This window comes from Xiphophorus hellerii, chromosome 19 (genome assembly GCF_003331165.1).
Source record: "Xiphophorus hellerii strain 12219 chromosome 19, Xiphophorus_hellerii-4.1, whole genome shotgun sequence".
NCBI lineage: Eukaryota > Metazoa > Chordata > Actinopteri > Cyprinodontiformes > Poeciliidae > Xiphophorus > Xiphophorus hellerii.
The window spans coordinates 17,209,644-17,224,932 of NC_045690.1; the positions used below are offsets into that span (position 1 = coordinate 17,209,644).

The 15,289-nt window shown below is 40.3% G+C and overlaps 1 protein-coding gene across 3 annotated transcripts in view; it reads right to left on the reverse strand.

Annotated features, from left to right (window-relative positions):
- Positions 1 to 13,673: 13,673 nt before the first annotated feature.
- stxbp6 (syntaxin binding protein 6 (amisyn)) overlaps positions 13,674 to 15,289 on the reverse strand; it is a 52,463-nt gene continuing 50,847 nt past the window's right edge. For all 3 annotated transcript variants that reach the window (XM_032547206.1, XM_032547209.1, XM_032547208.1), the window contains one exon: positions 13,674 to 14,897. In XM_032547206.1, the coding sequence (XP_032403097.1) occupies positions 14,874 to 14,897 (24 nt within the window). In that variant the 3' untranslated portion in view covers positions 13,674 to 14,873. The remainder of the gene's footprint in view (positions 14,898 to 15,289) is intronic.

A 15,289-nucleotide genomic window follows, 5' to 3' on the forward strand; every position in this document is an offset into this window, starting at 1 on the left:
GACCCGCGAGTGACGTTCTCCGTGGGCGACGTGCAGCGACGGCGTGCTGCTAAAACGAAACAACAACAAAGCGTGTTGACGTCACAGATCACAGAGTTTAATTCATACAAAGCAATGAACAACAAAGCTGCAGAGGAACAGAGATATGCATTTTCTCATAAAAAATAAAGACACACAAGGGGGAAGACAGACAAACACAAAACAAATACAAAAAGGCAAAAAATAGCGGCCGCTCTCTCTCTCGGCGTGCTCCGTGTACGTAATTTTATACCAAATAGGTGTTTCCCTATTTAATGTATGCAGTCAAGGCGTTCCGTTCTTTGACCAATTAGAAACTCCCTCAGGGACTCAGAAAAACTTGGAAACTCCCCTCATTATGGCAAAGGTGTCTGCTTTTTATCTAAGTCAAAGGGCGGACCACTTCGCGCTCATCTCCGCCTGATACGGGCCGAGGCGCCAAGAAGTCTCTAACCCCTATCGGCCTGTAAATTTTATTGCTCTGTGTGTCAGCGGGGGAGGAAAAAGGCCCTGCTTCCCCATGCTCAACAGAAAACTGTTCCAAACAAGAGCGTTGGCCATCCCTTTACACATGTGGCAAGACCAACTGTATTAAGCATTAAAATCAATCACTTTTTCTTAACAATGTAAACGGGGTTTATGGACAAAATGGTGAATCAAAAATGTTTTACTGACAACTTACACAGTTTGCATACAAAACACAACTTTAATTCTTTTTTTATCGTTGCTCTACCTTCAAGAGAAGTTACTAGCATAGTCCTCCCGCGCCATTTTCTGGGCGGGATATTGACTCCACATGCTAGCAGAGCCAGCTCCGATAGTACAGCTAGCTCCTCTTTTAAACTCCGTTTCTCAGCTTAAAAATAGCGACAGCCTTGACTTGTGAAAATAAAATAATAGACGTAGCTTTGTACAACACTGATGTTTTTTTCTGCTTACATTGTTCTAAACGGCTAAATTAAGTTAGCTGAAGCACACATGCTAACTAGTTAGCCAACCTTGTTAATTCCTCGCTGCACCCCTCCTTCCCCCACGACTATACAGCAGCACGTCATCATAATTAGTCTTAATAATAATTAAAAAATCATAAAACCCCACGTAAAATATATCTACAAAAACATTTGGGGACTTACCTGGTGTGACCGGTGGACTTCTGCGTTGTGTGTTACGTGTTGATCGACAAACCACAAAACACAGAGTCTGGGTTTGGAGGCGGTCTCCGTTTATTCAATCTGTCAATCGGGAGATATTAGCATTAGCACATAGCATGTGCTCCAGTTCTCCAACCCGATCTATACAGAATAATAATGTTAACATGCATCAAATGTTATAAATGTGTAATAGCAACTCAAATGAAAATATCCAAACACCTAACATTGATACAGAAGAAAAAAATAAACATTTGAACAATATAAATGAAAGGATTACAATGGATTATAAAACTTGCCTCTTACCAGTGGAACGAGTAACAAAAGGGAAGAGGAAATTAACAACTTAATATTTATAATGGTGCTGAACAAAAGAAGAAGAAAGTATGGCGGAGCTGGAGGACCAAACCCCTTATAGCAGACACAGAGGAACACAAAGACAGACAAGTATAAGAGGACAAATAAATTAAAGAAAACATTTTGTGAAAATATACAACTAACAATATAGACCCAGTTACATTCACACAGCTAACCGTTGCCTCCGTATCCACTGCCGGTAACAAGATGGTGGAAGAAACGATCTTAAGGAACTTCAGGGGGCGTGTTCTGAGATCATACCAGCACCAGTTATATTACCAGAGTACAAAACAAATCTATCATCAGCGTAACAAGTGACATCAGCAGGCCAAACGCGAGGAAATCCCTAAATTAATTTACTGAGAAGCAGAGGGCCGTTATGAGTACTCATGAAGGATGCATGGCCCAAACTTTGACAGCTGTAACACCACAAAAAAAAAAAAGGAAGAAAGAGATAAATAAAAACAATGTTAATGTGATCATATTTAAATGTGGCCACCCAGCTTGAAAAGCTAGTAAACAATTTGTGGTTTTTGTTTTTGCAATTTCTGCAGACATCTTGGAGATAATCAGAGCACAACCTCTGCCACTAAGACGGATATTTGACTGAACTGCTGGCTTCATAATTTCTTATCTCTCAGGAACGGACTGAATGTTATGTTTATAACGTAATCTTTGCTCGTCTTGCGGGGCGCAGGAGGTTACCACGGCATCCGCCACGGGTTCTCTTTGTTTAAGAGAGCTTAAACAAAGCCGTTACGATATCAAGTTTCCAGGCTTGATATTTATTTCTCGATTATTAATCAGCGCTTCCCTGAACACAGCGACGGTTGATTGACTAGCTGTACTTAGTGCTAACACGAGTAACAGTTTAGTCCAAAGCCTTTTCTGCAAAAATAAAATCTTCAGTGTATGTCAGATACAGTACACAGTGCATATTGATCTGTTTAGCTAACGTAAGACTGTGTAGCAGACAGGCTTCAAGGTGTAGAAGTTGTATCAGTTCTGCCGTTATGCTGTACTTAGCTAACGGGAAGCGTGTGTTTGTGAGACGGCCACGCACGTGACCACGTAGAATGGGCATCAGCCAATGAAAAGCGGCCCCTGTGGTAAGGTCCATTAAGTTGTGCCGTGTAATTGTGACACAGCACAATTACACGACATTCCATTTTGGAAGAAGCAGTTTATACTGCCGATCCCTTTTGTATGCCAGCTCCTCCAAAAGATCATTTTCCCCTCTATTTTTATTTTGGGTTTATTCCACACTGAGGCTGTTCCTTGAGTGAAGGGACAGGTGTTTGTTTTTTTATGTAAATGCTGCCAAACGTTTTTAGTGTGATTGGATTGGATTTTACTCCATCATTTGGATTTTGGGATAAATAATCAAAAGCTTTAAATGGAGCATTTACTTCACCTTCCACGTTCGCGCAGATCAGAATATTATGGTTGTTTAACATAAGCGATGTTATTTGTGCGCGTATAAAAGCTTCCTGATAAAGTTGCATATTGGGTAGTCGTAATTCTTGTCGTGTTTCCGCACTATAAGGCGCAACCAAAAACCTTCAATTTTCTCAAAAGCTGAGAGTGCGCCTTATAATCCGGTGCGCCTTATATATGGACCAATATTGAGCCACAACAGGTCTCGCAACTACGGTAAGCAGCCGCCGACTTCATTTTCCCCCGTAGAAGGAGAAGCGCGCGGTGCACACTGGGTTTTGTGTAAAGACCCCAAAATGGCTCCTATTAAGAGACACGCTTACGACGCAGAGTTTAAGCTCAAGGCGATCAGTCACGCAGTAGAACACGGGAATAGAGCAGCAGCGAGAGAATTTAACATGAACGAATCAATGGTGCGGAAGTGGATATATATTGTGATTGCACTAACGTTTGATTTACCGTAACAGTATCAGACTGCTTTTCACGTGTTTATTGAATCGAGGAAAAGTTCCCCTCCACTATATGTTATACCTTGCTGTTGTTAAAAGATAACCTGTGTCACGAAAATACCACGTCGCTTACTTTACCTCGGGGAAAATAATAAAACAGCTGTTTATTCATTTTGGGAATGAACGGAGTATTCAGAACGCTGGTTTGTAATCTATTAATAAAGTTCGACTGACCTATCTGACTATTTTGTTGACATTCCCTTTAGCGCAGTTCCATCTAATGGATGCATAACGTAACCCCAGCCTCTACTGTAGCGCCTATTCTATGTGCCTTATAATGCGGTGCGCCTTTTCTATGAAAAAAGTTTTAAAATAGGCCATTCATTGAAGGTGCACCTTATAGTGCGGAAAATACGGTATTACAAAGAGTGCGCTGAGTCAAACTGTATCATCGTTATTGGTTTATTAAGGACCAACAAACTCCCATTGCACTACCCAAGCCTGCCGCTCTTTTATGATGTCATCACAGGTGGCCATTTGTAGTTTTTAACCATGCTTAACATTAACGCCACAATTCTCTGTATTCTATTTTAGTTTGGAGTTTTAGGACAGACATTTTAGGCTTTTCCCCCTCCCAAATAAAGTTCTTTATCATTTTGTCCAGGGTTTTAAATATAGAGTGTTACAAAGAACATAAGATTGTCTTTGTTAATTTTATTGCCGAGTGCTTTTACACGGACATGCCGGGTAAACTGTAAATAAAGTGAAAACAAAACGTCAATGCTTAGTATCGCAATAAACACAAACTTAAACATAGATTTAGGAGCTAGGCTTGACTTGACTAACTGGTTATAAGGCAAAGTTTACTCTTGGAACACTTCGTAATATAATAAACATCAGCATTGAAATATCACCGTGTAGCAAAACACAGCTAGCATTTTAGCATTTGGCTATATCAAATTATATATTTATTTGGCGATGTTCTCCACCAGAGCCAAAGCGCTGTGACACAATTACGTTGTGCCGCGTAATGCTGCTGCTTATGTACTTGTGATTGTATACACACCTTGATCACCTTAAAGTAATCAAACCTGTTTGGAGTTAATCTGTTGATCCAACCCCGTTTTCTTTTTTTAGTGAGAATGAAATATTTAACTTGTCCCTGTACCTTTTACCACATTAACAACAGGCGAGTCAGGCAGCAGCAGCTCTAATCCCAACATAACCTTTGACCCCTGTGTAACCCAGTCTTTAAAACACAAGTAAAACTTAAGAGTTAAAAAGTAGCAAAGTTGAAAAATAAGTTGATAAATATGTTCATAGATATAGGTTAAAAGTGCTATTAATCTTTAAAAACTGAAATATTCCTTTAGATGATTACAGTTAGTGACGGATTCAACAACCAATGGCTGGCACTGTATGATTTCACGTCAGCCAATGAGGTTGATTGTCCCGCCCCTTTCAGCTGCTATGCTGAGATTTTGCTCAGAACGCGTCAGACACGCTTGAGAGCTCATAGCTGACTGTTGTTAACGTGAAGAGCTTGTCGAAATTTGATGAATCTGGAAATCGGTAAGAAAAACAATCGTAATATAAATTCGCAAAATATACAATTAAAAATAGTAAATCCGCTTTTGTTAGATCTCGGAGGGTTTCCCTTGTGAGCGACTGAAGCCCGGAGAAAGCCGTTGGTAGAGTCGGAGCATCGGTTGGTGACCTCATGCGCTCAGCAGTTGGCTTGGTAAATTTGTTGAAAATTGGCTAAAATACGTAATATCTGATCAAATTTATTAAAAATAATTTTTTATTGTAAGATTTTGTATTATTATTATTGTGGGTGTTGTATTTTTTTTCCTTTCTCTGTGTAGTTGTACTTGTTTTTTTTTTATTAGTAGTACATGTTCTGGTATTTCAACGGTGCTATTTCAGCTAAGTGCTTTATAAGTCCTTTTCCGTTGGCATTGCAGGGAACTTCTAATGTTGTAGATGTTCTTCATTGGCACCTTTGGGTTTAAATATATGTTATTATTTTCCTTTACCACATATAAACTAATTTCTCTAGTTTGCTAATGTGTTGGTCTTTTTGTATTCTGAAGACTTGGATATTGTTGTACAACATGATGAAAAAAAAACTTGAGAAAGTATGCAAGATCTCTTTAACTATAGCTTAAGCTTTATTGATATTGGCATTTCATTTTATATTCTAAAATGTTTTACTTTGGCCTTGTTCCAGGTCAGGTTTTTATTTTTGCCATGTTATGGTGCAATTTCTGGCCTGTGGTGACCAGAGACCCGATGATCATCCTCATCTGAACTTGGATGGCGAGCCCCAGCCCAGAGAATCAAGAGAACCGGTAGACAGTGACCCGACTGGTCACTAACTGTGAAACATTGAATTGACAGACACATTGGAAAAGACTGTGTTATTTAATTTTATTTTCCCTTTAAAAAGCTTGCAATTTTGATTTGTTTATAAATTTGGATCCACAATTGTTATTATATTAAATTCTATTCTTTCTTATAAACACTGTGTACTCTATGTTGTTACTCACACCCAGGCTCCCTAGAATTTAGAATCTTCTGATCCGGCCCAACTTTCTTTGTAACTGTATAGATTTGGTATTAGTCATTGAAGGAAATTAATTTATCTGCCATTTATTATTATCAGGTGAATTTAAATTAAGCTTTCTTGTGGGTTACATGTTACACCTGTCCCAGTAAAAAAAGGTGAGCAACACTGTGTTCATTTACAAGCTAGTTAGCATCATTCCATGGGATCTAGGATTTCTCTGTGTCTTTGCTCTTTTTACAATTATCAATATTTTTACTACTGACAGAAATTCAAACATTCTTAATAAAATGATTGTAAAAAACAGCCTCCTTTCTGGTCTGCAGCCAGTCCACACAGTTTTAGCATGGCATTTTTTTAAACATATTTGTTGAAACTATCATTATGTTGTGAAATTATGGCATGAGAGATAATCTGTGAAAAATTTACTTCCTCTGCCTTCTCTCTGTGCTATCTAGAAACAACCAATCAGAGGCATCCATCCATCCATTTTCTTCTGCTTATCCAGGGTCGGGTCGCGGAGGTAGCAGCTTCAGAAGGGAGACCCAGACTTCCCTCTCTCCAGCCACTTCTTCCAGCTCCTCAAGGGGAATCCCAAGGCGTTCCCAGACCAGCCAAGAAACATAGTCCCTCCAGCGTGTCCTGGGTCTTCCCAGGGCCCTCCTCCCGGTGAGACGTGCCCGGAACACCTCACCAGGGAGGCGTCCTGACCAGATGCCTGAGCCTCCTCAACTGGCTCCTCTCGACGTGAAGGAGCAGCGGCTCTACTCTGAGTCCCTCCCGGATGACTGAGCTTCTCACCCTATCTCTAAGGGAGAGCCCAGACACCCTATGGAGAAAACCCATTTTGGCCGCTTGTATCCGCGATCTCGTTCTTTCGGTCATGACCCAAAGCTCATGACCATAGATGTGGGTAGGAACATAGATGGACGGGTAAATTGAGAGCTTTGCTTTTTGGCTCAGCTCTCTTCACCACGATGGACCGGTACAGCGCCCGCCTCACGGTAGATGCTGCGCCAATCCGCCTGTCGATCTCCTGTTCCCTTCTTCCCTCATTCGTGAACAAGATCCCGGAGTTCACTGCCCCAAGTGAACTCCTCCACTTGGGGCAGGATAACCCCCCCGACCCGGAGAAGGCACTCTACCTTTTTCCGGCTCAAGACCATGGCCCACTATAATTGGAGCACACCCTCTCGTCCCCCTTTTTGAACAGGGGGACCACCACCCCAATCTGCCGGTACCCATCAGCTGCTTCCGGAGTCCCACAGGCCAAAAAGGCCCAATAGGACCCCTTCTTCAGCCTGACGGCATCCCTCACCAAAGGTGTCCACCAATGGGTTCGAGGGTTGCAAACGCGACAGGCACTGACATCCTTATGGCCACAGCTCCGATAGGCCGCCTCGGCAATGGAGGCACGGAACACGGTCCACTCAGACTCGATGTCCCCCACCTCCCCCGGGACGTGTTCGAAGTTCTGCCAGAGATTGGAGTAGGCGGGGGATTCCGCCAGACGTTCCCAGCAGACCCTCACAACACGTTTGGGCCTGCCAGGTCTGACCGGCATCCTCCACCGGAGCCAACTCACCACCAGGTAGTGGTCAGTGGACAGCTCCGCACCTCTCTTCACCCGAGTGTCCAAGACATGCGGCCGCAGATCCGATGAAATGACGACAAAGTCTATCATCGAACTGCGGCCTAGGGTGTCCTGGTGCCAAATGCACATATGGACACCCTTATGCCTGAACATGGTGTTCGTTATGGACAATCCGTGACGAGCACGGAAGTCCAGCAACAGAACACCGCTCGAGTTCAGATCGGGGGGACCGTTCCTCCCAACCACGCCCCTCCAGGTCTCGCTGTCATTGCCCACGTGAGACAATGACGTGCTCAATGACGTCATTGTGATAGCCCAGAGGCAGTCAAGCATAAACAACCACATCCTTTTACATTTTTGCCCTTCCAAATGAACTGATTTGAAGAGGCGGTAGATAAACAATGTTTCAGGGTTTCTTCATAGACTTTGGGTCTGAGTCCTCAGATTTCAGTTTCATATTTTTTGACTGAATGGGTGGAAGTCTGTTTTTCTTTGAAAATGAGATGTCTTTAAGTTTATTTTTCAACTCTTCGTTGGTGGCATCTTGCAGTTTTATTCTTGCTACATATGCACTTATCTCTGCTTCTTGGGCTTTTGTCTGTCTTCTGAGAGCTCTAAATTTGGTCTGACTCACATGCACTTCATGCAATGCATCTTCCAGCAGATAGTCTAACCCAGACTTGAGATTCTTCACCACATGCTGCAGCTTCTGCTCCTCAAGCTTGAGATCCTTAATTTCTCTCTTTCTCTTCCAGTTTTTTGGACAATCTGCGGTTCTCAATGCGATACATTTTCAGTTTTTCTGTTTTCCTGTCGGTGTCTGGGAGAAGTATAATATCTCCTCTCTCTTCATCTAGCCCTAACCTTTGCATCTTAGAATAAGTTTCTCTAACCATTTTAAATTTCTGAGCATTCTCATGGTGTCGCAGAACTTCCTTAGTTAGTTCTATAATCTTACATTCCTAGGCCTGTCACGATAGCAAATTTTGCTGAGCGATTAATTGTCTCAAAAAATTATTGCGATAAACGATAATATTGTTTGAAGACCTTTTTACACTGATGTAATGGAAATGACGTAATAATGCATGCGATTTCCTGCCAAAGATAGATACACTTTGTTTTCAAAAGAATTTTCAACACTGGAACTGATAAACAAAATAAAAAAAACAACCAAAAATAAAATGGATTCTCAGTCTCCATTAACAAAAAATGCACTTGATAAAAACTAAACAACATAAAGCCAAAGTGGAAATAAATACTGCATTCAACCAAAAGAGTGCAGATTAGGAAGTCTGTATATTATGTTGCCCTTCAGTAATAATTAGATTTAAATAGAGAAGATGGGCACATCCACTACCTGATGCAATAGTTAACACTACACGATTTTTTGCTCCTATTTTTCCCCTTACAACAATCTTAGAACGTTGGTCTTTCTAAGATTGTGTGGTGTGTTACGGTAGATCATCGTGGCCGCTCCGATCTAAATCAGGGGTTTTCCCGACTGGGAGCTTAACGCAGCCTGTTGAATGTGACAGGCAGCCAATCAGAAAGCGCGGATTCTCCTCCTCGCTTTCTGAGGGGAAATTACAGAGGGGAATCCCAAACAGCTGACACGGCGCAACCCGAAGTCCAGCGGACATTGGAGATGATACGTGGAAACAACATTAATGTTTATTCAACATGCAAAGAATATAGAAATGACAAGGGGAGGAGTTGGAGCGAAATTGCTACCACAGTTGATACACCCGGTAACTTTTCAGCTGTTCTTCGTTAACGTGACATAAATAGGTTATAATGATTTTCATTCAGTCAGGACTTTACGCTGACACTAGCCACATGCATTGCAGGTAGACTGTAGTAAAGCATTGATTAATACCTGGTTTTAAAATTAGTTCACTGGACTTGTAGCCATTATTTTGTGCCCATTGTTGGACACTACACGGCAGGAACGAACCCGATCGAACCGTTATACCTAGGATTTCTGTCGGCTAATGTGTGATCTGTCAGGTTTTGGAAATGGGCCGACAATCGGCCGACAGCTCTAAGATCGTGTAGTGTGCGCTGGGCTTTACACTAAGGAAATGAGGAAGGGAGGAGTCGGTGGAGAGCACCGGAGTTGAGCCTTTTTTCATTCGGTGTCATCAACAGAAAGAGAAAAAGGACGGAAGACGATAATGCCGATAATTGAAATGACGTCGATAGTTTTAATTTATCGTACGATTAATTGATTTATCGTTTATCACGACAGGCCATCTGTTCACGAATTATATCAGCCTGTATTCCGATTTTTCTCTCATTACAGTAAAGTGCTTCTGTGGCTCTTCTGTTTTTTGTCAGAGCGTCCTCTCTCTGCATCTTCAGTTTCATAAAATCCTCCTGTGTACGCTGGAGGTCTTTTTCAAACTTGATCTTACTTTCCTTGGCGATCTGAATCGTTTCAGCCATCCTTATCTTCATCTGCTCCACTTGATTCTTCAGAAACTGATTCTCTTGCTGGGACTTTTCCAGGAGTGTCTGGGTTTCAACAACCTCTTTCTCAAGACTCGCTGTAGAAATGTCCAGTTTTTGGGGTTTTTTCTGCAGGATTGCTCTTTCTGTGTGTGCATTTTCAAATTTCCCCTGGAGGATTTGGTATTGCAAATCTTGTTTTGACAACTTCATCTCAAATCATACAAAGACTTGTGTAGTGACCTGACTTCTTTTCTTAAGCTCAAATTTTCTTCATCCATGTACTTTACCCGCTTCAGTGATGATTCTTCATTTTGTCGATTTCTTTTCGCCTCAAGTTCTATCTCTTGGGTAACTTTGTGTTGTTTCTGAATCTCTTCTTTTAGAGCATCAATTGCCTTTTGATGTCAGTTCGTTTTGATTTAGATTAGTTCAATTTGAGTTAATTGAGTATTTGCCTTTCTGGGTGTGTCTCAGCAAGGTGGATCAGAGAGGGAGACGAATGCTCCTGGAGCATACCAACTTCCATTAAGAGGGGGAATACTCTGAGGATTTATATTTAGTTATATTTACTTTTGATTGACTTTAGATTAGTTTAATTTTAATAATTTGCATGCATGTAAATATTTGTTGGATCATTTATTGTTAGGTTTGTGTAAGTAGTGTTTGTTTGTCTTTTCTTTTTGGATCACCCCTTTACCTGGTGTAAGTGTTGGAACTTGCCTCAGGTATAAATGTCAGCTTCTTTGTTTCACTGAAAAAAGAGGGTGCTGGTGTAATGAAGATTTGGAGCTCCCAAATAAATCCACCTCAAAGACATTTGTTGCCTCACTTCCTTCATTAAACACAGAGCCTCCGCCGGTCAAAGTGACACGCAATTACACGACATTCCATTTTGGAAGAAGCAGTTTATACTGTCGATCCCTTTTGTATGCCAGCTCCTCCAAAAGATCATTTTCCCCTCTATTTTTATTTTGGGGTTATTCCACACTGAGGCTGTTCCTTGAGTGAAGGGACAGGTGTTTGCTTTTTTATGTAAATGCTGCCAAACGTTTTTAGTGTGATTGGATTGGATTTTACTCCATCATTTGGATTTTGGGATAGATGATCAAAAGCTTTAAATGGAGCATTTACTTCACCTTCCACGTTCGCCCAGATCAGAATATTATGGTTGTTTAACATAAGTGATGTTATTTGTGCGCGTATAAAAGCTTCCTGATAAAGTTGCATATTGGGTAGTCGTAATTCTTGCTGTGTTACCGTATTTTCCGCACTATAAGGCGCACCCAAAAACCTTCAATTTTCTCAAAAGCCGAGAGTTCGCCTTATAATCCGGTGCGCCTTATATATGGACCAATATTGAGCCACAACAGGTCTCGCAACTACGGTAAGCAGCCGCCGACTTCATTTTCCCCAGTAGAAGAAGAAGCGCGATGCACATTGGGTTTTGTGTAAAGACCCCAAAATGGCTCCTATTAAGAGACACGCTTACGACGCAGAGTTTAAGCTCAAGGCGATCAGTCACGCAGTAGAACACGGGAATAGAGCAGCAGCGAGAGAATTTAACATGAACGAATCAATGGTGCGGAAGTGGATATATATTGTGATTGCACTAACGTTTGATTTACCGTAACAGTATCAGACTGTTTTTTATGTGTTTATTGAATCGAGGAAAAGTTCCCCTCCACTATATGTTATACATTGCTGTTGTTAAAAGATAAACTGTGTGACGAAAATACCACGTCACTTACTTTACCTCGGGGAAAATAATAAAACAGCTGTTTATTCATTTTGGGAATGAACGGAGTTTTCAGAACGCTGGTTTGTAATCTATTAATAAAGTTCGACTGACCTATCTGACTATTTTGTTGACATTCCCTTTAGCGCAGTTCCATCTAATGGATGCATAACGTAACTCCAGCCTCTACTGTAGCCTCTATTCTATGCGCATTATAATGCGGTGCGCCTTGTATATGAAAAAAGTTTTAAAATAGGCCATTCATTGAAAGTGCGCCTTTCAATGCGCACTTTGAAATGCGCATTGAAAATGCGCATAGTGCGGAAAATACGGTATTATTAATAAAGTACAGAAGGATAAATTCTCAGAACAAAAGTTAGCATGTTGTAACAATTTAAATCATAAACTTTAAACAAACAACACACTGTAGAAGAAACACCAATGAACAATCATTTACTGTAATTGTGGTCTTTATTTCACATGTTACAACCGCATAGAGTTGGAGTGGAAATCAGAAAAAAGAACAAGTGTTAAAGTTTAAAGTGAAACTGAGCTCATCAAACAAAGAAAGCAAGGTAATAAACCCTGAAACACTTAAAGCTGTTGGCACATTGCTTGAAAAGAGAACAATTTTGTGAATTGACTAAAGATACATCAAAGTACCAGGTGTGCGTTACATTTGTTGGAAGCATAAAACACAAACCTCAAGGTAGCTAGAAGAAAGGACTAATAATAGATATCAATCTTTTTCTTGTTATTAAAAAGCTAAACATCCAAGTGTGGCAACTAGAACTCATGAACTCAGCAGTGCACTGCAAGAATATTACATCAGTGCTTTGTAACATCATGTCTTAGAAAAAAGCAAAAATATAAAAACAATCGGGTACATCCAGACTGTGACCTCAAAATTACAGTCAGTGTGGGAAAGTACAATAAAAAAAATAAGCAACATAAAGTATCATATATTGCTGCTACTGAAGGAACTTGTCTATGATCAGCTGTCATCTCTTAACAATTCCCAAATTAAATAAAGAAAAGCAAAGGAAACTCGGTGTTGAAAAGTGAACTACAGCAAGAATTAATTGTAATACACCCCATAAAGGGACAAATTAGATCTACAGATGTTGAGATATCAGTATAAGAGGTTGTTTTTCTTTCAGACCGCAGCCTGGTCTAATGTACTGCCTCTTTGTAACATAAATCAACACAATGTGTAATCAATATCCTTAGAAACAACGTTAATACTAAAAAATGTTTTTTTGTTTCTCCCCCCAAAAAATATTTCCATAAGGTGACAAAGTGTGTTTATCATCTTTCTTCACTCTACTCCAGTTGGCATTGTATGACAGGAAACGTACTGTTTTTACTTCCTGAAGTCAAGGACAAAAGACTCAATGAAAATGCAGATTGAAAAAGGACAGGCTGAAACTGCACTGTCCCAAATTTGGTTCAAAATTTTGCAAGGAAGTCTCAACCTTTAGAAACGTAGGTGCAAAACATTTATATTTGATTTAATAGAGACACTCTTTTCAAAAGGAAAACACATAACAGACTGCTACTGATTCATAAATCAGCCTTTAAAACCCAGCAGTGTGGATAAATAACTCCTAACAATCAGAAACAATGTATTACTTGTCTGGGAGAAATTGATGATAGTTTCTAGTTTAACTTAAGCCCACACATTATCTCAAAAACACAATGTGTACTCAGGGACTGTTACCATTAACTGTTGTCATTAAAGTTACATTTTTGGCAAACAGCAGCGTTAAACATTCTGCTCAAAGTTGTCCCTTCCTCTCCCGCCTTCAGGGTCTTTCAAAAGAACTCACAGCCCTTAAACGTTTCCACACCAACACACTGTCACATCACAAACACAAAATGTAATTTATTGTATTGGGACCAACACAGAGTAGTATATAACTATAAAGTGGATGGTGAATAATACAAGTTGAATGGCAAATGAGCAATCTTAAAGTAGTGTGCATCTGTATTCAACCTACTTTCCTAACGCATCCCTATATTCTGTATATTTCAGTGCAATCAATTGCTGTCAGAAAGCACCTAATTGGTTAATGTGTTAGTTATGCTCTGTTGCTTTGCCAAAGCATCATAAAAATGAACGTTACTGAACAAACAGCATTATGAAGACGAACAACAACAATAGACAGAGGAGGTACAAAATAGTAGTTTAGTTTTTTTAAACACTATCCCGAAATTTGAACATCTCATAAACGACTGTTCAATTGGAATCTGCTGACAATAGACATAATAGGTATAAAATAACATAAGGTTAGTTTTTTAAACACTATTCTGAACTTTGAACGTCTCATAAAGGACTGTTCAAGTTTAATCCACTGACAAGACAACTATTAGTCGGCCACTCCATGAATCTGGCCTTTAAGGATGAGTGACAAGAAGAAAGTCATAAGAGGATGAAACATGTAGAAGAAGGGACACTGATTAGATGTAAAATGCAGTATGTAGTAGAGGCCTTATAGTGCAAATCAATATACCATCCCCATCACTAAATGTGGTGGTAGTGTCATGATGTGGCGGATGCTACAGACAAATCAGTCTAAGTTGATGGGAAGAAAGATGGAGCACAATATAGAAAAAACATGGAGGAAAAAAGGTGATAAAGGCTGCAAGAGATTTGATACATGGAGAACAATACATCTAAACATGCATGCAGAACAACAGTGAAATGGATTGGTGTTAGAATGGTCCGGTGAAAGTCCAGGTTTAAATCCAAAACAGACCAGATAGGACCACATTGAACCCCATCCTCTACTTAAAAATGATGCACTACGTTGTGTTGGTTATCATGTGACTCTTATAAATTAGACAAAGGGTTGTGATTGTGATGTGACAGAACATGAAGCAAACTGCTAAAGGGGTACAAGTACTTTTGCAAGTCACTGCATGTGCTGCAACTCTGTTATTAGGAATTAACTGCACCACAGTATGATAACCCAAAAGAGTAAAAGGTTAACATTGTTAAAAAAAGATTAATTATATTTAAAAAATGTAAAAAAGAATTAATGCTGGAATCCCTCTCCCGTGCAACGACTGGTCTGTGCTCACACCTCCAGTGCAGGTGGTTTTGGCAGTGGTCCTAACATTTGTGCTTCATGGCGAGCTGTAGAAAAATGGGGGGGGGGGGGGGGGGGTAAAGAATATTGGTGAAGAATTTCAAGAAAAGAATGCAGGTGTATTAAATCCTACCATTAAAGTTACAGACTCCTCAATAAAGTGCACACCGGATCACAGCAGGAGGAATCAGGCTGCATCACTTAAGTTATTTCATAAAAATGAAAGTTGCCAGGTAAACTACTGAGGCTTGTTATTTTCAAATTACACCTTCTGGAAGTTCATCTATCTTATTAATAGCAGTTGTAATTGGCTTTATGGGAGTCTCATTAAGGAGGTGATTAGGGTCACCAATCAAATGCTAAGCCACGGGGTGGAGAGATGTGGAAAAACAAAACAAAATACACATGCACGCACACATGCATGCATGCACACAACCAG